This window comes from Scaptodrosophila lebanonensis, unplaced genomic scaffold (assembly GCF_003285725.1).
Source record: "Scaptodrosophila lebanonensis strain 11010-0011.00,11010-0021.00 unplaced genomic scaffold, SlebRS2 tig00001415-arrow-pilon, whole genome shotgun sequence".
NCBI classification, from domain to species: Eukaryota; Metazoa; Arthropoda; class Insecta; order Diptera; family Drosophilidae; genus Scaptodrosophila; species Scaptodrosophila lebanonensis.
This window is the reverse complement of record NW_022060742.1, coordinates 4,081,623-4,108,203: the sequence shown is the minus strand read 5'-3', so window position 1 is coordinate 4,108,203 and position 26,581 is coordinate 4,081,623. Positions and strand designations below refer to the sequence as shown.

The 26,581-nt window shown below is 37.7% G+C and overlaps 1 protein-coding gene across 4 annotated transcripts; it reads left to right on the top strand.

Moving 5' to 3' along the window:
* The first annotated feature begins 135 nt into the window (after positions 1 to 135).
* Positions 136 to 26,283, top strand: LOC115632999 (translational regulator orb2-like). 4 transcript variants are annotated; one of them, XM_030530322.1, is made up of 12 exons: positions 136 to 476; positions 4,548 to 4,667; positions 5,405 to 5,877; positions 6,528 to 6,586; positions 21,571 to 23,133; positions 23,871 to 24,084; positions 24,150 to 24,410; positions 24,476 to 24,703; positions 24,815 to 24,901; positions 25,117 to 25,305; positions 25,367 to 25,758; positions 25,818 to 26,283. In XM_030530322.1, exons 2-12 carry the CDS (start codon positions 4,643 to 4,645, stop codon positions 26,242 to 26,244), a joined length of 3,918 nt encoding a protein of 1,305 aa, XP_030386182.1. In that variant the 5' UTR covers positions 136 to 476; positions 4,548 to 4,642; the 3' UTR covers positions 26,245 to 26,283. The 4 variants fall into 4 exon arrangements, with proteins under 4 accessions (XP_030386182.1, XP_030386181.1, XP_030386183.1 ...); XM_030530321.1 differs by lacking the exon at positions 136 to 476 and adding an exon at positions 931 to 1,648; XM_030530323.1 differs by lacking the exons at positions 136 to 476; positions 25,117 to 25,305; positions 25,367 to 25,758; positions 25,818 to 26,283 and adding an exon at positions 936 to 1,648 and having other exon boundaries at positions 24,784 to 24,840.
* Positions 26,284 to 26,581: the final 298 nt, after the last annotated feature.

The window sequence follows — 26,581 nt, the reverse complement described above, 5'->3', positions numbered from 1 at the left end:
GATCAATGCCCGTTAAGATATCACACAGCAAACGGCCCAGCTGGCAACTCAATCAGCTGTGCTTTTGCTGTCGACCCATGTAGTTTGGCAACCGTTTTGTGCTTTCAGTTGTTGTCGTCCGTCGTCGTGTGCTCGTAGTTGTTTGGCTAGGGAAATTTTTAAAAAATTAACAACAAAACAAAACCCAAAAATATGAATATATATTAGTGAAAAAGTAAGACCAAACACAACTTTTGCTAGTGGGGGAAAACATTGGGCACGCGTATATATATTTTGAGGGTTCGCTTTTTATAACAAATAAAACGCACACAAAATCAACAAAGCCAACTAACGAAAGCTGCAAAACGGACCAAGAAATCTCGCGGCGGGAGTGAAAAGTTTTCGTGTTAGCTGCTTCTAGAACAATAAAATCAGCCAGGCTCGCGGCCAACAAAAATAACACATGTAAATTGCAAGTCTACAACGCTATTGTAATTGTAAGTAATGTTTTATGTAATTCAATTTTCTTGTGTTTTCTATGCCTATCCCTTTGACTGTTCTGCACAGCCACTCTGGCAACCGCCGGCTGTAACTTTGATACTGTACGGTCGCTTTTGCATTGTAGTGCTGTAGTTTTGAATTTTGTTTATACATATGTAAGTTTACATACATGAAATAGTTACAAAACCTTTACTTTTTTACTGTGAAACAATCGATTGCATGTAACAAATGTATCGAGCTATCGACTAGCTTAGTGCAGCTTACACGGCAACTCTGCGCCGCTGCAGTGCAGCAGCTGTCAAAGCTGTTGTTGTTGTGTTTTTGTCTGCCTGTCTGTTTGTCAGAAAAGCACGAAATACCGCACGAAAGCAAAACAAGCGAAATGATTGATTTTTCGTCGCTAGTGCATCTGTGTGTGAGCTCGAATCTCGAGTCGGAAAAGTAGGCGACGAAAACACAATCATAAGTAGAAGCTCATAGGCCGTGCTGCTGCTATACAAAATTTTTAGTATCATAGTCGTCGCGCTGCTGAGCGGACGTGTTCGGATCAGCTAAAATTGAATAAATAAATTTTGGAAGTGGGATAAAAATTCTAGTGTAAATAGTTTGGTTTATATCACAAAATTCCTAGTCTAACTAAAATTTCGTTTAACCTTTGTGCGTGTGTTGTCTCTACTCTACGTTCTCATGTGTGCGTTGTGCAACTAACGGTAAAGTGTATCGTCTCATGAAAACATGCAAGTCCTTTGCGAATAGTGCGCGTAAGAATTTCTGTCGTTGGTGTTATTGCAAAAAAAAATTACGTTACACCAATACATTAAAAAAATGCCTGTGACATTACTTGCATAAAAAGAAAAAAAAAAAAAACAAAATTGCTGCCCCAGCAAAGGAATTTTCTCTGTTTCTGGTGCAAAATAAAAGTGCCATCTACGTCACAAAGTTGTGCTACGCGCACTCACTAGTGTGAGTGAGACAGCCTGTGCGTGGTTGTGGAGCACCCCCGGAAATGTAACGCACACATACGCGCGCACAGGGGCACGAAAAAGAACAACTTGCACCTGAACCAAAGTTTATGTGCGTCGGTCGCGAGTCTGCAGCCGTGAGTGAGGCGTCGTGCTGAATCGTGTCTGGTGCAACAAAAGACGACGGCAATTTCTGAAACAATAAGGTTAGTGTTTGAGATAATTTTTTGAGCAATGATTTGCAACATAATGACATTTAATGGTCAGGTTGCTGCGCAGCATTTGCCCTAATTTTCACCTCCTGGTTTGAGACACGAAAAAAAAAGTAAAGCGCTCACGAAGTAGACGTCACAGGGTTGCTTTCGCATTGTCCGCACTCGTCGTGTTCCGAATGAAAATTGGGGCAATGCTGACGACGACGAAGCTGTTGAGCAAAGCAAAGACCGTAAAATAATATAACCCCCAAATCTGCACAAATCTCAGCTTATTTTTGTGCAACCCCTTCGTTAATTCTGCACTCAAAATTTTATACGTGCCGCGTTTTGGCCCAGTTATCTAAGTTGTTTTGATAACAAAAAACACGCTTCATTTGTTAAGAGTTTATCCGAGTAAAATTTTTATATAGACGTGTCCATTAACCGTTGCGCTTGCTCTCACGAGTGTTACGTGCTGCTCTCTGCCACCCATAGTCAGTGACAACGCCAATGCCTTTGTATATGTGTTTTTGTATGTGTATGTGTGTGTGTGATGCTGCCACTGAGCCAAGCTGTCTGTGCTTTTGGCGGTGTTTTACACTTGTTTACTTTCGTGCAGCTGCGCGTACGTTTGTATGGCAGGAGGCGTAACTGTCATTGTTGTTATTGCTAGCGTCGACGTCAGCGTCGTCGTAATTCAAGTTTTTTGTTGTATTTTTTGGGAGGTCGCTCTCTCGTTTGTAGGGCAAAATTATGTATTGATTATGGCTTTTTGTTGTGTGCTCTCTGACTGCAATGCTACCTCGTACAATCATGATTGTTCTTGCTCTTTCTCCATCTATGAAGAATATATTCCTATTTTATTAAGAAATCATGGAATATTAAATATATAAAATGTTTGCTTTCCTCCATAGGATATATTTTGTGCATGACATTTTTAACCATTATTTGTAAGGTAATGGGATGGGGGCTCTAGGATTGCAGATTTTGTGAGAACTTTATTTATAGAGAACTTTAGACAATTTACTAGATACGATGGAGATCGCAGTACACAACGTTGTACTCAATCTTTAAAATGTGCAGTCTAATTTGTATTTTAAATGAAATCATTCGCTATTCGTACGCTACTCGTATGTAGACAAGAAGCTGCTGTCGTCTTTTCCATACATACTAATGAATGCATATCGGAGAATATTAGTTTGAATGTTAGTATGAATTTTAATCTGGCTAATATTCGCCTTGGTTCTCTTTTGAATAGTGTTACTATATAGATAGTACATACATATGTATGTACATATGTATGTGCTTTATGGCTGGAGCTTTTGTTATTGCTGCGGTCACTTTTTCATGCCTGACTGCACATTTTCATTGGCACAACCATTTTGTCGTCATTTATTGCTACAAACAAACACTATGCTATACATTTAACTAATTAACCGCCTGCCAGCAACAACGAATACGGCCCTCCCACTAATGTTTCCGGTCTAGTCAAGTGGAGTGCGTATGGACAGCGGCTAGAAATTGAATGTCTCTGTCGGTGTATTCAAATGGGGTCATATTTGAGCGGGACGTGAATGTAAGTGCTGTGTTACACATTACATTTGAGGGTTGGGGTTTGTTGGATGGGGGTGGCTTTTACAAAAATATGTAATTGGAAAAATTCTGTTGAAAAGTAGTCGCTTTTTGTTTTCGTTTGGTGGGTCATTTGGCAGCCACATTCAAATTCCGCCACTGTGTGCAAATTTAGAATGGTGCCATATTTTTCTATCGATATCTATATCTTTATTACTCATCCAAAAACAAAACAGAATATTATTATTGTTGTAGATGTTGCTACTTGTAGTATACTCTTTATCAAAATATGCAGCGCATATTAATTTGTTTATACCGTATGTAACAGAAAGCAATCAAATAGATGAGAAAACCCACGATCAACAATATATACGGTTGTATAAGCGTCGGGGCCTTAGGAGCAGCTTCAATATTTCGCATGTTTTAAGATTTTTGTATATTCTTTAAAAATGTTCACTCACCAAAGTTTTATGAGTATAATATGACGTAATAGGTAATAATACGCGCCAATTACAGGGAATTCCATAGTGTGTATGCCCCTTGTTGGGTTTTCTTGCTTGGTTTTATCAACGATGATTGATTTCATTGCCAATAGTGCTTTTGCGTGTTTGTTGTTTTTGTCGGCTGTCGGCACGCACACAAAACAGATAAAACAGCACAGAAATTTTAATGTCAGTTTATCTATAAGCTTTGCTATTGTTGGTTGTTCCGATAGGCAATTTGTGAGTGTGATGATGTGCAACGTGTGTTGATAATAAAAATTTGTACGCTCATAAAAGGAAACTAAATCAGCGTCGCGTCGTCACAGCCAATGCAATTAGCTGTTTTGATTTGTTCCCATTACAATAAGTACTGGCCAGCAGCTTTTGCAGCATTGCAAGCTCAGATTCTGGGGGGGGGGCAAAGTGGAATGACAACAATAAAGAAGCAACCACAAAGGCAGCAAAAGTATTAAGGGTTTTAAAAATAGGCGAAAATTAATGTCAAATAGTTTTCGTTGTGCAACTTTTGTTGTTGCTGTGCCGCACATTTTGTTGCTGCCCGTGTGCTTTATTTATTTTTAAACACAATTACGTGCGGCCAGCGCTTTCACACACGCTCGCACACACAAGGTTGACATTTAAAAAAAAATGTATGTACATATGTATGAATGTACATAAAAAATTCGTACATAAAAAAATGATTAACTAATCTTCCGCTTTTGTTCAACACTAAACTAAAATCCAATATCTACCCATCTCTCTTCTACATTCTCTATGTTGTGACCGGCGCATTGACTGATTGATGTCTTTGGATATATTGACGTGTGCGTGCTCCACTTTGCGTGCCGCATATCTAGGCGAAGGTGACGCCAACACAAGTGCAGCCATATAATCTTGGTGCGGGCGCCGAACAGACAACTGACAACACACACACACACACAACATACGGGCCATGGACTCGCTCAAATTACCAAAGGGTAAGCTTACAATATCAGAAAACATACTGTCGAACTTCTCTATGACGAACTCGTGTAGGGAAATAGCAAAAATAATATCTAAACCTTCAACCCGAGCACTTCTCGATTTGTTTCCTCTATGTATTGTATTGTGTGCTCTCCAAGAGTACAAGCTTAGGTCAACACATTCGAACTCGTGTAGGAAAATAGCAAAACCCAGGCAAGACCTAGATTTGTGTTCAACACATTTGAAAGCAAACAATTGTTCTTAGATGAACAAAATGAAATCCTAAAGCCTAAAGCAAGCTTCCTGCCTCTACCTAAATCGTATGGAAATCTATTTTCATTATTACAAATTTAATTCACTTCAATTTTGTAAGTAGGTAGTCATACCGAAATATTACTCATACGTCGTGCGGGTCTGTGCCATTACCGAGAATAAAGTATTAAAATTAATAACTTATTGATTTAGTTTTAAAAATCTCTGCATGTATGTATATAATTTTCCCATTTATTCTTTTTTTATTATTATTCGTAAGGTAAACTTCACGGGTCGATATTTTATACTTTTATCTCTTTCTCACGGCTTAAAAAACAATTTACCTAACGGAAAAAATATTCCAAGATATCACAAACCTTTGAAATTTAAGTGTGTAAATTGAATTAGTTGTAGAAAAGTTCGTTTTAAAGAAGATTTTCTGTGGTGATGATGGAAGTGTAATAAATATAAATTTCAAAATCTATTTGTCTCGTCACAGCGAACAGTGCCACCAACAGTGCCACTGGTAGTAACAGCAATCTATCGTGTCCAGTGTCCGGGGTTGCCGTTTCTGGTAACAGCGCAGCCGCATCGCCCACAACAACAAAGCCACCTCCAGGCATGAGCAGCACTCCAATAGCCGTGCGCTTCAACGCCAACGAGGAGTCATTGGATGACATACTGCAATCGTTCCATCAGAACAAGCACAGTCCAAGCGGCGGGATCGTCATGGGTGGAGGCGGCGGTGGCGGCGATGCATCGCCTACATTGCTGGGGAGCGCAAATTGTATGAAGAATAACGGTAGCATGGCCGCATCATTGGGCCTCAATGCACACGGAATGGGTGGCATGGGTGGCCCCGGCAATGCATGTGATTCGCTATCGAGCAGTCCTTCGCAGCACCAACAGCTTCAGCACCATCAGCAGCAACAACAGCAGCATCAGCAACAGCAGGCAGCCGCGCTTTTCGGTGTAAGTATTACATAACGTTATTTAACAAAGGACATTTCCGAATATTTAATGTTTGGAAGAACTTGTTTCTGGAGCACGTGTCGGTTTATTGGCAGCAGCTCATATTTATACGCAATCTGATTTATTTGGCAATGTGTTGTTTATTACCTGAATTATAAACTTTCCGCACGCGTGTCTCTCTCGAAATCGTCCGTCAATTGCCAATTAGCGATTGTTGTCTTTCAAATTAGTGACACATTTGTATTTGTTTGGTTTGCTTGGCTCCGATGCTGATGCTGGGCAGCAACATCGTCTGTCTGTCTATCGCTGCGTTAACTTGGGGCCATGGTTTCACTTTTTATCTTGCCAGAATTTATTTTTGTCGCCGTCTTTTAAGTTGTTTTTATCGCGCGAATAATATTTATGTAATAGAGCGCGTGTGTGAGTGCCTCATTCAATTTGAATTTGATTTCGTTTGAATGCCAAATATTTGCCCGTTGCATCTGTTTGTTGTTTGTTGGCAACGATGCGCGCGCGCTTCAATAAAATAATGCCAAGATTTGCAACAGATGTGCTGATTTGATTGCAAAATATCTGACTAAAATATGCATTACTCATTGTGTAAATAAATGCTTTATTTTTTGCTCTCGCTCTCTTCTCTTTTTTTCAAGCAAAACGAGGATGTAGTGCGCAATAATTTTCTGCCAAGCGGCTTCTTCAATCGCAAAAGGTAAGTCATTTCAAACTATTATTGTAAAATATAAGCTATGTACAATATTTTAGTACATATCCTCTAGCACATACATATTAATATTGCTGTTGTTATTGCTGTTGCTACACACACATAAACATACACATATACTATATACATAAATTGATGGCTTTTAAGCAATATCTTTCTTGAATTAGACGACAGTCGTTTATGGGAAATGCATATGCATATAATATTAGTTATGCTAACTTGATTCTTTATTATGAATCAAAGCCAAAACGAGCCGATCTGTCAATGCTAAAAAGCTTAGGATTGGTATTTAGTATTTCTGAATTTTTTAGAAAATTCAGTTAGCTTTTATAATATAATGTTCCCCAATATATTTAAAGGGTAATCAAGTAAATATCTTTGTCAATAGGCCAGCTTTTGAAGCCGCTTTGGCCCTTGTCCGTTGGCTATTCATGGTCAAGAGAATCAAATATATTACGATTTTATGAATCGCCCATCGAAAATTGATTTACTACACTTATATAGATTTCAAAAATAAGAGAGCAACTATCAAAATATATACACTAATCTTTTTAATGCGATATGTTCTTTGCCTTACTTAAGGTTGACCTAGATATATTTTTAAAATAATACTATAGAACCTCCTGGTCCAGTGGGATTTTGACTTTGCGACTCACAACCGCAACAATCAGGCGATTTGATTAAAAATATCGGTCTATTTATTTATTTCAAACAATGCAGTCGATATAAAATTACAATTAAAATTACAATTATATATATTTATACATAAAAAAAATCAATACAATAGAGAACTTAGACTAAATAAAACTCAAGAAATAAAAAAGCCTATAAAAACTACAAAAATATCTAATAACGAATCCGAATTTTATTTGCCAGCAGAGAGAAGTCAGATTAGACCTATCAAGAAAGAAGTGGAGATGAATAAATATAGCAATAAAAGATAGAAGAAAACAAATTAAAATTAAAATACTTAATAAGTGATAAAATATAATAAAAATTAAAGGTGACCCGTTGGGGTCAAATTTATTTATTTATTGTATATATACTGAAAGATTCCAGTATTGAATATTCCATTTTCCCTCTGTTCACATTTTTGTTTGTATAAAAACGGTGCATAGTCTGGTAAGAAGTATTGAATGAGCAGTTTATGGATTTACGAAAATTAACCAAATAGAAATTATATTAATACTCGATGGTATTAGGATTTCGCACGATTCGTAAGTAGCAGCATTAAGAGTGCAACACCCCATCTGCCCTTTTTTATGGCGAAAACTTCTGCGCCTTTTGCCTCGTTCCAATTCCGCTTCAATTTCAACTGTTGCTTTAAATTCATTAGCGTTTGCATGTGCCTTTAAAAAAAAGTTCGTTGACCGGCGTCAGCGCTAAAAATAACCAAAGAATATCCTGGGCGTGCTTCTGGCCAAAGTGTGACTTTGATTTTACATCCTGCTGCCTCGTCTACTGCCATTGCCCCATTGCCTTGCCACTTCTGCAGCTACCTACTCTTTGCAGTCGATGTTGCGTACTTGTGCATTTTTAATGTATTTGCAGCAGCAGCAGCAGCAGTAAGAAAAACAACAACAGCAACAACATTTCTCAATGGCCGCCACTGTCAGGCGTCAACGTGCGATGTGGCAATAAACTTGTCGTCAACTTTAACTCTGCCACAATATCTGGCCAGGACTGTTACTTTGTTTTTGTTTTCGTCACCAACTGTAGCTGTGTGTGTATGTGTGTGTGGTTCATGTGTTTGGTGGTTGTGTGTGTGTGTGTGTCTGGAGTGCACTAGCTGCAGAGGTGGCTCTTTGTTTATGTTCGGATTTGTTGTTATTTTCCCTCCTAAATTTTATGCACGTCTGCAACTTTTTTATTCAAGTGCCTAGGCTAGGCAGCCAAGCCTGTCTACGTCTGAGTGTGTTGTTGTTGTTGTGGTTGTTGCTGTTGTTACTGTGTGGGTGGTTGGTGTTGGTTTTCATTTGTCGGCGACTACATTTTCCAGAGGGTACACGCATTGACGTCCTCTCATACATTTGTTTGTTTCTTCTTTTGCGATATAAGTTTCCCCATATCCCGCTGCTACTCCTGAAAGATAGTGTAAGGATTTCCCTAAAGAGATAATCTCTTAAATCATTTGCAAAGTGTCCTATATTAGCCAGACTTTGTTCTTTGAGAATCAACGATATTCTTCTTTTGTGATATAAGTTTCCCCATATCCCGCTGGTACTCCTGATAGATAGTGTAAAGATTTCCCTAAGAAGATAATCTCTTAAATCATTTGCAGAGTGTCCTATATTAGCCAGTCTTTGTTCTTGGAGAATCAACGATATTCGTCTTTTGTTGATGTTTTTGTTAAAAACAAAAAAATATTTACAATCCATTGTGCAAAAAGATTTTGCAATATTTCAGATGCGAATTGGTAAAAATGTTACTTTTAAAACCGCAAAGAAAAATTAATTTTATTGTTAATATAAATAGCAGTGACGCAAACACAGGAGTTCTTTTAAATTAACTTTCCTTAATATTTAATATAATAGTTGTTTAAATTTTGGGAATGATAAATCGGATTATTTGCATCTCAAAAATGTATAAATTTAAAAATGCATGTGTTTGCTTTAAACGTATAAAATAAAACCTAGAAATAAAACGCGTATATTTTTTGATTGAACTTCTCCACCGCATATCTGTTCTATAAAGAGTGCAGTATTTTCCAAATACGATGATTAACAAAAGTTTTCCTAATATTTACTTTTAAAGTACACGTTAAAGTAGTGAACTGTTATCCCCCCTTTCTGTCTGATAGTAGTAGAAATAATATGGTAATGTTTCGCCCCACACAACTGCGCTCACTCTTATTGATTTCATCCAAGTGCTTCCTAATTTTCCTTTAAAGCCCATTTACTGTCGGATTTTATATTAGTGGGCCACCGTCGGTGCCAGTCACGTCAATCAGGCATTGCTAACTCAACTATTTTTACCTAATTCTTTTCCATGTGACTACACTTGTGGGTTTGCTCTGCAGTGACGATACAATTCCAACTGCCTGGCTAGCTGACTGACTGACTGACAATTTCCAATTTATTTCCGGCTTATGCGAAAACATTTTTAAATTAACTTTCTGAGCTAATTGCGTTCTGTAATTGAATTGGGAGAGACGTTTTCCTGGTTATCGTTCGTTCGCATGCCTCGTGTCATCATCTTTCGTACACACATATACATACATATGTATAGTATGTATGTATGTATTAAGATATATTTTTCTGGTAGGTGGTTGCGTCGACTCGTTGCCACCACCTTCACCTGTAAAGTCTACTTTTTTTTATCAACCCGTGTCGGCTCAGCACGCAGCCAGACGACAACTTCATACCACGAGCCGCCTTGCAGACATAGCATCTCCAACCTCTGCCCCGCCACACCATCCACCATTCAAATCTCTTCGCAGCTGTAACATCAGACAACATTGTCGTCTTTTTTTCTTGTTATTATCTATATACACTTGTACACGTTTCTACATGTTTGTTATACATTCCGTCATCATCGTTGTCGTCATTATCATCGTCATCGTCAGCACAACGGCAGCGATAGCAGCAGCAGGAATCCATTCTGCCACCCACGACATACCAGACTCTTCTCCTCCTTTAATTCCCCCCTCCGCTGTTGCCCTCGGCAACGTCGCGCCATTTTAAATTAAAAATTTCCATGCAATTTCATGTCTGGTTGCTGCTGCTTTTGCTGCTTGACTTGCGGCCTTACAGTTTGACATTCACTGTGTTTTGTCAATCAATTAACATAAGCATGTTAGCTCTGTGCTGTAGCAACAACAATATTCACAACAGCAATATATGTATCATTGAACTACTTTATAATAACAATACCAAAAAATGATAGAATATCTATGTAAAGTGTGTACACTTCTATTAGCAATTAACCCTTTGTCGCCCAGGTGCGCGGACACAGTTCAGTCAAAATTTCATATATTTTGTTATCTTGAAAAACTAACACTAACTCTACAGTAAAGTATTGTAAGGTTAGTTATTATGCAAACAAACATTTGTTATTCTGGGCCGTCTTCTTTTTACAGCAGACTTTCTTTAAAAACTAACAATATACCATAATATAACAAAACAAAAAAATTATACTAAACGTCTCTCATGCTTGTCCGTAAATTCATGGAACTATACAAAGTTGTGCATTTTTCCCAGTGCCTAAGTGTTAAAAATCGAAATCGCAACTATCCCAGTGCATCTAAAACTAACAATAGTGCTGAAAAAACTGCTGAGATCAAACGCCTGCCAAATGCCCAGCGCATCTTAAACACTATCTCTCACATACATATGTATATATTGTATAATTGGATGTCGTTTGGTTGCACCCTCAACCACAACCACCAGCACCACCACAACATTCACCAATACCAATACCAACAACTACAACAACCACCACCACCACCAACAACAACAACAGCAACAACATTTCAAATCGCAACAGAAAACAATACCAAATCCTCCTACACTTACAACTAAAACCAAACCATTGCTGCAGCAACAACAACAGCAACAACCACAACAAGGCTAAAAACGACGTTAAGATATCAAAGTTTCATAAAGGAGCAATTTCGCCATAGAATTTTCTCTTCAATTTCTTCGATAGTAAAAAAGATAGTAGATGAAATTCTATATGTACAAGTATAGCTAAAAATTAACGCTTAACTTCCAAATTTATTTTTCTCAATCGAAAAACACAATTCAACTTTAAAGTAGACCGCGTATGAGAACAAGTTAAATGTTTATACAGAAAGAGAACTGAGAAATTTTCAAATCGAGTTTTGATTATTTTCTGTACGATTTATATTCTGTATTCTGTGGCGCTTTTTAAAGCATATTTCATGTGTCTGTGTGGGTGTTCGTGTGTGTGTATGTTAATCAATCAAAATAATTTAAATAAAACTCACGGCCAGTGTAACAAATATGTTTGTATAGCTTAGTTCTCACCAATATCAATATTTTAAGATCAAGCAATATACAAATTTGTAATTTGCACTCCAGAGCAAGTAACAACAACTAAATAAATAAATTCATTTTCCGTTTTTAAACTTGCATTTTGTTTGTTAAACTTGTTTAATATGTTCTTCTGTTTTTTGAAAAGAAACGAACTGTGCTCCACCAATGTTGGGCGCGCTTTAAAAGTATACACACATACATAATATAGATCCTTAAATGTCTCCCAAAACTCCATTTGAAGCAAGTAGTTCTCTATGACAAAATTGCTCCTTATATAACGAAAAAATCAACATCTTATGAATATATAATTGAATTGTTTTATAAATCGAAACCACTATACCTAAAAAAAAAAACACAAACGAAAAAAATGAACACCTAAAATCAAATTAAATGAATTAGTAATCGCTACAAAAGCATATTCCATCTCTGTACCTTCCTGCAGTTGTGGCGGACTGCCGCCGAATCTAAATCTCAACAAGCCGCCGCCGCAGCAGCTACAACAACAACAACAACAACAACAGCAACAGTTATCCCCCAATCTGAGCGCCCTACACCAGCAACAGCGTGACGGCGGCGGGCCACACAGCCCCTCATCTCCAGGAGGTGGTGGCTCTCCATATAATGGCTCACAGGCGGGTTGCAGCAGTGGTGGCATATCACCCATACCCCAAATGTCCGGTGTATCGCCCAAGTACAGACGCAGCATATCGTTTCCCGTCAAGGGTAACTCCCCCACTGCTATGTATGGTGGAGTCTGTGGCGGTGGACCAACGCATATGGATGCCATGGGAATCGGAGGTGGTGGTGGAGGGCCACACATGAACATACCCACGCTCTCGATTGGCAACGGTGGCGCTAACATTATGGGAACGGCAGGTGCCACTGGTGGTGGTGACGCACCCTATTTAGGATCCAATTATGGAAATATGATGGGCGGCGGTGGTGGCGGTGGCAGTGGTGCATTAAACGGACAAATGCATCATGGTGGCGCCGGAATGGGCGGAATGGACAACACACTGTGTGATTACATGCGCGGCATGTCGCTGGGAGGAGGTGGTGGCGGTGACAATATGGTTGGCATGATGGGAGATCGCATGCGCGGCGGAATGGGTGGTAACCCTGTTGGCGGCTCCAAGCACCTGAGCGAAGTTGATGCCATGGCCATTGCAGCCGGCAATGATCCTTCATTATATTTGAATGCGCTCAAGATGGGATCACCATCGCGTCTGTCGCCGCACTCACCACACTCGCCTATTCAAGGTGGCAATGGAGGAGGCGCAGGCGATGGTACAGCCCGATTCTCACGCAAGGTTTTTGTTGGTGGTTTGCCGCCGGACATCGATGAGGATGAGATCACAACCTCGTTTCGACGTTTCGGACCTCTGGTTGTGGATTGGCCCCATAAAGCCGAATCGAAATCATATTTTCCACCCAAGGGCTATGCGTTTTTGCTGTTCCAGGACGAGAGCAGTGTCCAGCAGCTAATTGACTCCTGCATAACCGACGAGGACAAGCTATATCTATGTGTGTCGTCACCAACGATCAAGGACAAGGCCGTCCAGATACGCCCCTGGCGTCTAGCCGATGCGGACTATGTGCTGGATGCGACAATGTCGCTAGATCCGCGCAAAACCGTCTTTGTGGGCGGCGTGCCTCGACCTCTGAAAGCGTTCGAGCTAGCCATGATCATGGATCGTTTGTATGGCGGTGTGTGCTATGCTGGCATTGACACAGATCCCGAACTCAAGTATCCCAAGGGGGCCGGACGCGTTGCCTTCTCCAATCAGCAGAGCTATATAGCGGCCATATCGGCGCGATTTGTCCAACTGCAGCATGGTGACATCGATAAGCGTGTTGAGGTCAAGCCCTATGTCCTGGACGATCAAATGTGCGATGAGTGCGAGGGTCAGCGATGTGGCGGTAAGTTTGCGCCTTTTTTCTGCGCCAACGTGACCTGCTTACAGTACTATTGTGAGCATTGTTGGGCCGTGATCCATTCGCGGCCTGGACGCGAATATCACAAGCCGCTGGTGAAGGAGGGCGCCGATCGGCCGCGTGCGGTGCCTTTTCGCTGGTGTTAACGGCGGCGCTGGTAGGCCGCGCTGCACGACGAAAGACGCCAACAGAGAGAAGAACGACATCGGTTATTAGACGCAGCGCTGGCAGTGCCCAAAATTACAACAACACAGGCGGATAAGGAGTCGGAGAGCGAAGTGATCGTGGCCTATCACAATGGCGGCGGCGGACGACGAGCACAGAAGAAACGAGAATAGTAGAGCGATAAGACATATTGACGCGAAAGACAAAAAGACACACGCCGGCAAGTAGAAGAGAGACAACACGACGATGCTGGGATGGACAACAATAACAGCAAACAACACCAAGGTGCAATATAGCGTCTCGGGATCAGTTTAGGTTATACATGTATGTATGTACTAGGAACGAAACCTAACTGAGCCCCAGGCCTACATAAAGCTAAGAGAGTCTAGAGCCACTGAGGCGAATGTTCTTGTACCACTCGCCCACAAAAAGCTAAATAGGTTTAGTTAATTTATTTCGGAATCTGAGTTTTCTTTTAGGAAAATCGCCTGCACAGTATTTATTTTTGTACTTTTGTTAACACTTATTTTGATAGTTGATTTATAATTCAATCTCTCTATAGTTATTGCCATTTATTACACACGAGAGAACACCAAATATTTGTAGTAACCAAAAATCCTCGCAACACATAATTTAACACACTTGGCCAATACCAAGCATAAGATTGAAAATGAGCAGCGGACAACCTTTTCAATTGAGAGTGTGCTGCTATATATATGTATATAGAGTAGAACTTCCCTAATGTTCCTATTTGCAGAATAGGTGAAAATGTAACAGACACCAAATTTTTATTTAAACAAAACATAATTTGATAATTTAGCTTAACTAACTAACACAAATAGGAATAATGATTGATGATATATACTATTTAGTGCCGCATTGCCTGCGTTTCTGCATAACGTTCTTTTTTCCCGCAGAGGAAAAAAGGACGTTATATACACATAATACGACAATTGCTTGTTTATTCACCCGTAGTTGCACCACACCTCTGGTAATATATATTGACTAGGAGAGTGCCATTTCAAATCAGAGATAAACTCAAAATGTAATGATTTGGTTTGATTTGAATCAAATCCTCTTTCCACACAATGGAATATTCAATTTCCATATAATGATTAAGTAATTTTCGCTACTCAAATCGTATATGTTTCTTTATTCGCGCTCTGTGTAATAAACGTATACGATTTCTGCAAGATATCCTATGATATCCTCCAGTTGTTAAGACACAACACTACACATGAGAATCGGACCGTGTGAAAATCGTACGAGCAAACAAAAAAACACATTCGATTTGAAAAGAGGAACCTCTCAAATCGATCCCACCTCTCTGTACACGAACTGCCAACATGCATGCCTATTACACCTAATTACTTCTCAACATAGAATAAACAAATCAGCTAAAATAATGGACTACTCAAAGCTATTTAGCCCCTTGATTATGGCTCCACTGAACGGAGCCCGCAACATTTTTCTAAAACACTGTATAATTTGATTAACACATTGACGTACGACTTGGCCAAGATACGGCCAGAGGTGCATCGATAGGCACCGCCTCTAAGTGTTCTACTTTTGAGTGAACACATGACCGACCCGACCCGACCGACCCTTTTGGTTAAATAGGCACTGAATATGTCCTTTGCGACATTCAGTGCAGCTGCATAAAAACATATATATAATAATATATATCTACTACGCATTTGATTATTTTATATCGAACGACGAATTAATAAGAAAACTAACAGTTGATTATTATAAGCTTGTTGCTGGCTTCAAAATCGAAAAATGGAAAATTTTCGAAAAATTCGATTAAGAAACTGCAATTAAACAAACACACACACACACACAGAGTCCTCAATTGATATTTATCATAAGAGGACTGAATATTTCACCATTGAGTGACCTTTAATAATGGGTTTAATGACCCATCCCCAACACTAAGATATTTATATAAATATATATTAGAAATATAAAGAAATATTCTTCTATTGCTTGTCGTCCAAAGACTATTATTAATTGTTCAGACTAAAAAGTGCTATACTAATACATAATATGCAATAATTTATTGCGCATGCCTGGCAGTTCTACGTGACAGCGAGGTTAATTTTGAAACAATTTACACTACGATTTTCACGTGCTCCTCCTCTAATAATGTTGTTATTTGAATCGAGTGAAGCCCAACTTCCACTTTAGACCATATTTTATGTTAACGATTAGACGATTTAGACTAGATTGCACACTCTACGAAATGGCGGCGGTCGTCTGCGAAGAGTGCAGGCGTTGAACGGCTCATTTTTAATTTTATATACACTTTAGGAAACATACAAGTAAATGTATATGTTTCTCACACACCGCTCAATGCGGGCGGAATTGAACACGAAATACCAATCAAATAAAAATATAATTATACACATATACTTGTACAATGTGCACACCGAAGTCACACCATATACACTATAAATGTATAAACACTGATCATTATTTGTTGTTCAATACACACGAAAGGCATTTGCGTTGAAATAAAAATATGTTATGTTATTGTTTAAAATATGCGAAATTCAAACTGCTTGTGTTCAGTATTAATATTAAAAAGGTTATTATTTATATATGTATGTATGTCACACTGTTTGTTTGTTTGTTTGTTTTTTTTAGCAACCATTAATTTGTTGTTTTAAAACCTATAGCGGCGGCATATACAAAAAAAAAAGAAGTGAAGCAAAAGTCAAATTGCTGGGCGTGTTGCAATAAAAAAGAAAAACACTTGCATGTAATTTGTGAAACAAAAGTAAAATAATTATACAATTTTTTTATATATGGCAAAAGTAATTCTATACTTAAATATTAGACTACTTTTTATATAGCAATTTTTGTATAAACTGTTTGTTTTTTTATTCAACAACAAATTTATAATTAGTTTAGCCCCAAGTACTACATGATGGAAACCAAAAGCAAATTAATAGAAGAAACACAATGCATATAGAAATAAACATATAAATGAAAAACGTAACTTATGTGCAGAACTATTATATGAATAATTCAAAGTATAAACAAACATATAAATATATCAATTATAATTGCGGTTTAAACATACATATGGTACATAAGTAGTGGAAGCAAAATAACCGAATTAGCTTAAAAAGACGAACACACACAGATCCAAGAGCTGTACCTCTGCTGATTTTTGCCAATTTTAGTCATGTATTTACTAATGTATTTATTTTAATGTTAGTAGTGTTATTATTTCTGCTAAACGAACAGCTGTGTAACGAATTGAAATAACTCCGAGTTGCGTTCGTCTCCTCCCTTCTTATATCCTTGCAAAGGGATTTTAAAACTTTTGCTAGATATACTGATGTACTGCAAACGAAATCCATAATTCTATGCGCAAATCAAGATTGGCAAGCAGCTACTTAATAGCGGAACCACCATATCAAATAGTTGTTCTAGAAACGAATTGTTGAAAGAAACTTTCCATGAATATAGTATAGTGAATTATATTTGAATTGAAGTTTTATTATAAAGTTGCAAGGGTATATAACATACAATAAGCTTCGGCGAGCTGAAGATAAAGTTTTATTTCCAGTTTTCCATTGATAATTGCAGCTAATGGTCATAAGAAATGTTGTCTCTCATTTCAAGAAGCCACAACACTAAAATATAAATCTATATATTCAAATGATATCGAAGCAAAAATAAAGGACAGTGTTAAAATTTGCATGTTAAAAAAGCAGTTGGCAAAATCTATACAATATTTTTTCTATGCTACATAAAAATACAACAAAAGAAGTAAGCAACACTATTAAAATTGAATTGTACATGTGAGTTTGTACTTTTAAAAATATATAAATATATTATATATATATATATATATATATATATATATATAACATAGTCAAATCTATTAGCAAATTTTTGCTCGTGCTTTGTTTAAAAATGAAAATAAGTAATTGATTCGAATTGCAATTTAAATTGTACTCTTGGCAGTCGTAAAGTAATATTAATAAAAAGAAAACAAAAAGAAAAACTTAATAGCAATTTTTCTAGAATTTTTATATTACATTTAAATACGAAATACAAAAAATAACAATACAGCGTAAACTCTCTATACATGCATAAATATGTGTACATATAAAAATATACTATATACTAAATATATATTTTTTAAACTGCATAAACAATTTAGAGGACTTAAAGCGTTCGTTTGTTTTTTAAAACTATTATTGATTATTTGTATTATTGAAACAAACAAAAAAAAAAAAGAATCTGTATAACAAAAAAGAAAAAATACGAAAACAAGGCACAATGTTGTCTGCAAATATTTAAGTAAATGCGTTGGCGTTATTTGTGCTAGATATTGAAGGAAATGAAATGCTAGTCTTTGGAAGGGCATCACAATACGGCTTGAGACAAACTGATGATAAGAAGCAAAAGAAAATCAAGTAACGATAACAATGATGATGTTTTAAATGTAGTGAAATTTGATATTTTATAGATTTTTATACTTTTATATCAATATATACTTTATACCTTAACTGTTTAACAAAGAAACCGAAAAACAAAACTCTGTAAAAAACATAAACATGCAAATATTTTAATATGCTACAAGTTGTATTACAAAATCTTATCAAATACAAATATTTTACTACATAACGACAGACAAGTAAGAACTTCAACAAATTTAAGCAAACGCTCAATGTTTTTGCAAAACACTGGAATCTTGTGTAGCGTGCTAAACTAAAATTAAGCGTTAGTTGTTTCTTCGTTAGTACCCCAAACAAAACAAAACAAAAACGACAAAAAAAATTAGTCAAAGACAATTGTTTTCTGTAATAAAATTATACTTTCTATTTGTTGAAACTATTAAGCCTAGCAAGCAGCAGTTGAAAATATAAATACCTTCGAGAGAAATCGAGAGAATTTCAGAATAAGAAGAACTTATGGAAATCTACATTCAAAATTTCCTAGTCCACATAACAGCTCCTCCCAATATATTGGTCCTCTTGATACTCGTATTTAGTGTTTGGTATTATCCATTCTTTTTGTGTTTTCCCTGAACCCGAGTGCTAGGCTTAATGTAATGTATCTATTTTTGTTTAAATGAAACTTTTGTTATAATTATGTAGAATATTGAATATTTATTTGCACTGTTCTATTTACAAAAATTTATATGAATATAGTGTTGTATTTTTTATGCCTTAATCATATATGTACATGTACATGTGTATTTAATATATATTTTTATATGTTTTGTAGCTGGTAGTTTCTTGTAGCTTTAACAAATTGCGTTGAGACATTTTTATACTTCGTTTTTTATATATATACATATATGAATAAAAAAGAATTATATATAAACTACTTACATATGTGTCATATATTTGATATATACAATTTATACAGAACTTTTGCCAGCAATAAATGGGGCGTAATGTAAACTGTGTTTTATTTTTATTTGATCACTATAGGTTTTTTTTATATAAATATGTATGTATCTATAACTTGTATGGACTTTTTGATAAACGTTGTAAATACTTTTTAATTAGTTGCAATACATAAACTGTTAGCAATGGAAAGGAAAACCAAAATGAAAACTGAGTACATTTAATTACATACTTAAACGATACGAAAGACTCTATTCAAAAGTATTGGAATTCGAACTTAATTATTACAAAATTAAATTAAATAATGCTAAATATCTAAATAAATTAATAACAAACATTGGTCAATATGTGTTTTTGATACCAACAAATTATATGAAATTTACATGTAGTACAATTGATGAAATTTTTAAAACGTAATATTATGTATGTATGTACTATATAGTATATGTATTTTTACCGACGAAACGAAAAAAACAAAAACACAAAAAAACAAAAACCCAAAAACCAAACCTGGCTCGAAACTTGAAAATTTGCTTCAAATAATTGCTAATAATACATAGAATATGAATAATACACTAAATGAATTAACCAGCGTAGAGCAGCACTCTGCAAAATCCCTAAGTCGTATTTTGTTACTCAAGAAAATTGGCATCAGTGGCCACGCGAAAAGACGTTAAAGGTATTAGCCATTTTAGTTTGGTGAAAGGAAAGCGAATTATAAGCGAATTAAATTATTTTTTGAGTATTTTCATAGCACAATTTTTGTACAGTGTAGGTTTTTGTAGTTAGTCAAAAAAGAAACTTAAATGAAATCTCCGCATTGAAGATGAAACAAAAACAAAAACAAAAAAACAAAAAGTGAATAGAAAACCAAAACGCGCTGTTTTAAATAGAAAATTCTTAAACTGAAACCCTTATATACACGAAGTTGACTTTCAATTTTATGCTGATTGGATAAAACGTAAACATGAAACCGAAAGAAAGAAAACAAAAAATGACAAGGTTATAAAATTTGGTACCTTTTAAATGAGAAACAAAAGAAAACAATTAAAGGATTTTATATAAACAAATTAATTGAGAAAATGTAGCCTGTAAAGCGAGTCTAAATCACCCGCACTTCCATTATAATTTTTTTACGTGTACTAACTAGTACTAGATAAAACGATGTATTATATTTAGTACTTCAAATAAACTGAAATTGAGCGCCCTTACTAATAAATTCCTTTTAGCAAAATATTCAGAAACAAGCAAATGAATATAATTTTTTAGCATTATACAAAAAACCATAAATAAAACCTAAACGCAACCTAAATGGTATAACAGGAAGCGAGTTGACATACAGAATATGAAAACCAAATAATACTATATACATACATATATGTAGTATATATGTATATATAAACACGTATTAAATATATAGCGTATGAGAAACTAGCAAAATATTCCATATTTTATAGTAATTTTCGATAAACGTAATTTTTTTAATTTGTACAAACATAAAAGTTGAAAAAGAAACAAAAACGAACAAGATTTGTAGTTTTCTAAAACGAAACCAAATAGAAATCCAAGCAGCAACTTTAAAATCACAACAAAAACCAAAACCGAATAAAATCAAGTAATAGATATCCATGCGTGTTTTTTCTCCAAATGTTAAAATGCGATCAATTCAAATGACCGATACGATTAAATGTTGAAATGGAAAAAATGATATTAAATATAATATAAAATATGGATGCTAAAGGCAATAGAACGAACATAATACCGAATTCAAGAATACTTATATACAAAAAAAAAAATATACATACATAGACCCATACACACATATAGTACATACAAACGTACATTGTAAGTACTTTGTATTTATGCATTGGTGTGATTGGAACTCCAATGAAAAGTAAATCCAAAACTGTAATAGAGAACTTAAATATCAGCAATACTTCAAAATGCAACAAATACAACACTCCAATACGAATGAATTAAATAAACAATGTGTATGTAAAGCTATAATGAAACAATAATATATACACACAAACACACACCCCACACACACACACACACACACACACACAAATACATATAATCCGAAACAATTTTCTAAAGCGCCAATATATGTATGAATTATCAAGACGGGTCTCTGCTGCGACCAGCTTGAAGTGGCAGCGTTCTGCGAGACGTAACGAAAAATGAAAATAAAAAGAAAAGCATAAGATAGAAATACAGGCAGGTGCAGGTTATGGAACAAGTGAAAAAACAAATAATATATCTTCATTCGAATAAATAAACATACTTTTTTCTGGAATAATAAAAAAAAACTACACAGTTGTTTTCATTCCATTATCGCAGAAGTGTGGGAGCGGGAAGGTGCGGCTTTCAAAAGCTGAAAAAATCAACCTAGACTGGAAGGAATACAGATACTCGTATTTTTGTGTAGCTAAGCAAGCATGGTTGCCCAACAAATTACTCAAACACCTTTTTCAAAATTTTATTATAACCCCAACAGATCGGGCAGCATTGAGGGCACTTCGCCAACGACAGGCGGTCCGACTCTTATAGCCACGCTATCCAGCGGGGCGACTGCTAGTGGGGACAACAGCGCCGCTAGCGTTGGTACTTGGAAGCTGATCAAGGGCAAGGTGACGCAAACCCTAGAGGATATTAAATCATCTAAGCATCAACAGCAACACCAACACCACTCCACAACTAATATACCCATTATAATAGCGGACACGCAGAGCGGTGCTGCCGGTTGGACCAACGAACCGGACTCGGACACCGAAGGCATAACGCTGAACACCTCGATTAGCGAGGAGCTGCCATTGGATCAAGATCAGAAGCAGCATAATTCCGATTCGGACATTGAGATCGAGATTCTGCAGCACGACGGCGGCGGAGACTTGAGCATCGCTGGAACAGCCGCTGGCGGCAGCAGCAGTGCCGCCACTGAGCGCTCACGACTGAGACGTGGTCTGGCTCACATCAAGTCCAAGGTTAAGGCTAAGCAGCAGCAGCACCATCATCAGCACGCCATGCACAAAAAGGATGCAACCGCCACTCCGAGTGCGCCCATCTCGATACGCAGCGGCTTCTTACGTCGCCGCACCAATGCCGACGCAAATGAGGCTTCCACCAGCGGTCAGCCGCCGATTGACCACCAGGTGGCATCTTCAAAGCGCCAGTCCGTCTCTGCGCCGGAAATTCCCATTGCTAGTGGAAAGGCAAAGCGGGGCATACTCTTGGCACGCAAGGATGTTGAAATTGAATCTGGGGTTGAGGTGCATGAGGATATGATACCAGCGACCGACGCAGCAGCAGCAGCAACAACAACAACAACAACAGACAGCAAAGATGGACCCCAGAGATCCGAGCCTACAGACTCTGAAAATCAAAGGCTGCGCTCTTCATTGGACCTACCATTTCAGGAGGCGACTAACTATTCCCGGGACCCGCAAATCCCACCAATTAGTTCTGAAGACAGCGATTCAAATCCCACGCTTTGGACTGCCTTCAGCATGAACAGTATAGCGAGCAGGTATACCAAGAACAAGACCGTGCATGTTTTGTTCACTCCATTGATGTTGGCACTTGGGTTTACTGTACTGTTTGTTATGCCACTGCATGACTTCTTGCGGGGAGTGCTCGCCACCGTCCTCTTTATCATATTGCTCGAATCGTCGAGTCCATACTTTTACTGGGCCCTCGAACATTTTGTGTTGAAGACGCACCCGGAGCGCATACCATTTAAAATACCTGACTATACCAATATGCCCATATGCGAAATACCCGCAGTCGAAGAGCACAAGACCATTAAGACATACGCCGGCTGGCTGAATGAGACAAACAGCTATGATCCGAATACCTTCTCGTTCTCATTGACGCGTTCCGTGTACGTTCGCCTAGATGGAACCATATTGAAAATGTCGGGCACAAATGCTCGGATACCCAAGCGACGCATGTGGAACGAGCTGCCCATCGATAGAACCAAAGTTCTGTTTACTGACCACCGCTCTTACGATTTGCGAGAATGTCGGATTGAATTGTTGCCTGTAGGCCTAGCCAAAAAACGGTGAGTGCACCTTCTGTCATAATCATAGGAGCCCAAAAAAAAAGGTGTAGGTTGAGCAGCAATCAAAAATAATTAATGTTATGATATTATAAGAGAATTTTTCGTCAGATTCCAGTTTTTCTTTAAATTCAAAAACCATACACATAAGCACTCCTATAGATAGAAACTACAAGTATTGTTACCATGATTTGTAGATTATAACGTTATTGAAAGCAAATTTACATTTCCTTAGATTATAAAAGTAACACATTCGACTCTGAACTTTTAGCAAAATCCGAACACTATCTATGGCTATATCTATTGAAATGATCAGTGAAAAAAATCGCTCTCGTTTAAAGGGTATATTATTTGGTGTGACATTTGTTGCGCCTAAAAGTAGGCACATAAGTTTATTATTGCTGCCAGGAGAAAATACTTCATAGTTCTCCTTTTTTTTTTTAAATAAAACTTTAATTTTACTGTTATTATTTACAACAACTTAAATTAAACTTATAGAAATATACAAATACAGCTTAAACTAGGAGTTTAGTCTTATTTTCATAGTTCTCCAAATATTGTATATTGTAACTTCTTTTTTTGTTCAAGTAATCATATAAATAACCACATTTTATACGTGCTAGCTTATATAATGATGCCACACTTGAATTTAAGCTAAATCGAAAACCTAGATCTAGTATTTATATGAAAATAGCTTATGCAGATCAAAATTGTATTTTTCGTTTTGGGATGTCTTGCAGCTATTTTAACCGGAAGTATCCCATACAACTGATCATCAAGAATACCTGCAGCGATAATGAACGGCTTCCGGAGCAAAGTTCCATGCATACTGAAGTTTCGATTAAGCTCGAAGCCAAAGAGGCCAAAACTGCACTGGGTGGTGGAAGTACGCCACCGAATACAGAGGATCCTGAAAATCACATTGATTTCGGCGCCACTGTCATGCAAGCAGATGTGAGTAAATCTAAATCGCTTACAATCAGAGGACCCTAGAATTGTTTAGCCCCATCCCTTTTTAGCTGCAGGATCTACGCAACAGCGTTAATCCCGATACAGAGCTCAACGACATTACAGTTCCGTGTGGCGATGAAGTGCGTCTTCTGCTCTTTGCGCGTTGCGATCGTGAGAAGGAGGATTGGTATCGGCGCTTCATTTGTGCCAGCAAAGGGCGTGTGCATGAGCAGGACTTGCAGGTGCCCCAGGCGCGTTTTGTCGAGGACACTGATTTACAATTGGCTGCGGCGCGCGAGGCTGTGCGTTTGACCAGCGGTGGTTCCAAGGTATCATTCGATCACGCCCAATCGTAAATAGTATTTAGTACCTATCTAAATTTTTTGTGCGGCAGCGTAAGCGCAAGGAGGGTGAAGAACGCCAATTGCAAATCAATGATAACTCATCTCAGACTTCTCTCCACGAGGATGGAGGAATAAATACTCCTGACGCAAATGAGGATGCGCCGGAAGAGGACTGTACACCTGACGTGCCAAAGGAGGAGGGCTTTGAGGGTATGATAATGAGCTCTGACGTGGCGCGCAATCCACCCGACTACGTCCGCTTTATGACTGTCTATCAGGTAGGGGTGAATAAAGGCTTATTACAGATAGTATATGCTCTTATTATTTGTTGTGAAACCTAATTCTTGGTTTTTATAAGTTCCACCTACTTATGATTTTGTCCCAAATAGAAAGCTTGTAATCAGACCCACATACCAGTACACCGAAGTACCGCCATCGATGTTCGAACCCACCATCATGGGCATCGTCATAGAAAAGTATGTTAAAGTTATAATTTTCTTGTTTTATTACCATTTTTTTGTATAGCATTGTTAACATTACCTTTAAGAAACGATTTCAATTATATGCATACTATATTAAAAATGTTTATAATCCAATAATTACTAAGTCAACTTTGGTTTTATGTTTTATTAATATTATTATTTGTATTGCTCATGTTTTTCTAAAATACTGTGCTTTTAATTGCAAATAGTCCCGTCGGTCCAAACGACAAGAGGACGAACTTTGGAAGGGGATCGATCAGTCGCTGTTTCTGGGCCCATCAGGCAGCATAGTCTGGGCCAATGTACTTGTGGGTCGTTGCCTTTTTAGCTGGCTGCACGATGAGGCACTACATGAGAAGATCAAGGACTTTATGCAAAAGAAATTAAATTCAATTAAGGTAAGCCTAATACTCCTTTTTTTAATATTTCCTTGATACTGATTGTGGTTGTGAATTAAAGCTACCGAGCTTCATGGAGGAGGTGATTATAACCAACATATATTTGGGCCAATCGCCCATGCTGGTGCATCGTGTTTCCCAGCCGATGTTGGATGAGCGCGGTGTCTGGCTAGATGCGGATATTACGTACGAGGGTCTATCGCATATTACTGTTACTACAAAACTGAATTTGTTGCGTGTGCGTGCCAAATCCAAAGCACCCCAGGCTTCTGAGAATGCGCCGTTACTGATACCAGATCCACAGTTAGACTCGAACGCTGCTTCCGAAGAAGTGCTGCGCGATGCCAACAGCAGTGTGATCTATGACAGCGATGCCGAGAGCTCTGGCGGATCTTCCACAGAATCAGAGAGTCCGCCACCAGGTGCTGCCAATGAGAATGCAGGAGGCAATGAGTGAGTTCATAGCTACAACCATATAGCAGCAATATTTAAAACAAATCCATTTGTTTCAGATTCTTCCAAAATTCACCGGGAAATGCACGACGTATATTTAAAATTGTCGATCGCATAGCAGCTTCGAATCTATTCCAATATGCCACCGAGCTGCCGTACGTCCAGCGCGCCATGGAGAACATGAGCGCCAACATAACGTTGCGTGTGGATCTGAAGGGTCTCGTGGCACGGGGCACACTCAATGTGCCTCCACCGCCGTCCGATCGCATCTGGATGTGTTTTCGGGGACCACCGCGTCTCTGGATCTCAACGAAGCCGCAAGTGGGTGATAAGTCTGTGGATTGGTCCATTGTTACCAATGTCATTGAGAGCAAATTGTGCGAAGCGGTGAATAAATTTTTGGTTTATCCAAACATGGTTGACTTTACCATACCATTCCTAAGTAAGCCGAGCTATGACGATGAGCCGCCAGCTTCATCCAACTAAGTAAACTCTTTTCTACCAAATATAATAATAACGAACAAATTTATGTATTTGCAACTGCAATTGAATTTAACACAAAGTGTATAATGTCTTGTGAATTTTTAGTTCTGAGATTATAGCTGCATTATCTCTGTCAAGCTTAGCTTTAGTTGCGGGTCAGAACTAAGATCTCGCTCCATATACTTACATGAATAATTAGTTATAAATAACAAGAAAACTAACTGCATGCAGTTTAATTTCAAATTCCAAGTGACAAATAAGAAGCGCTTATTATTTGTTTTTCACAACAATCTAGAAATCTAGGAAACACTATATATACTATATATTTAATTTTAATTTA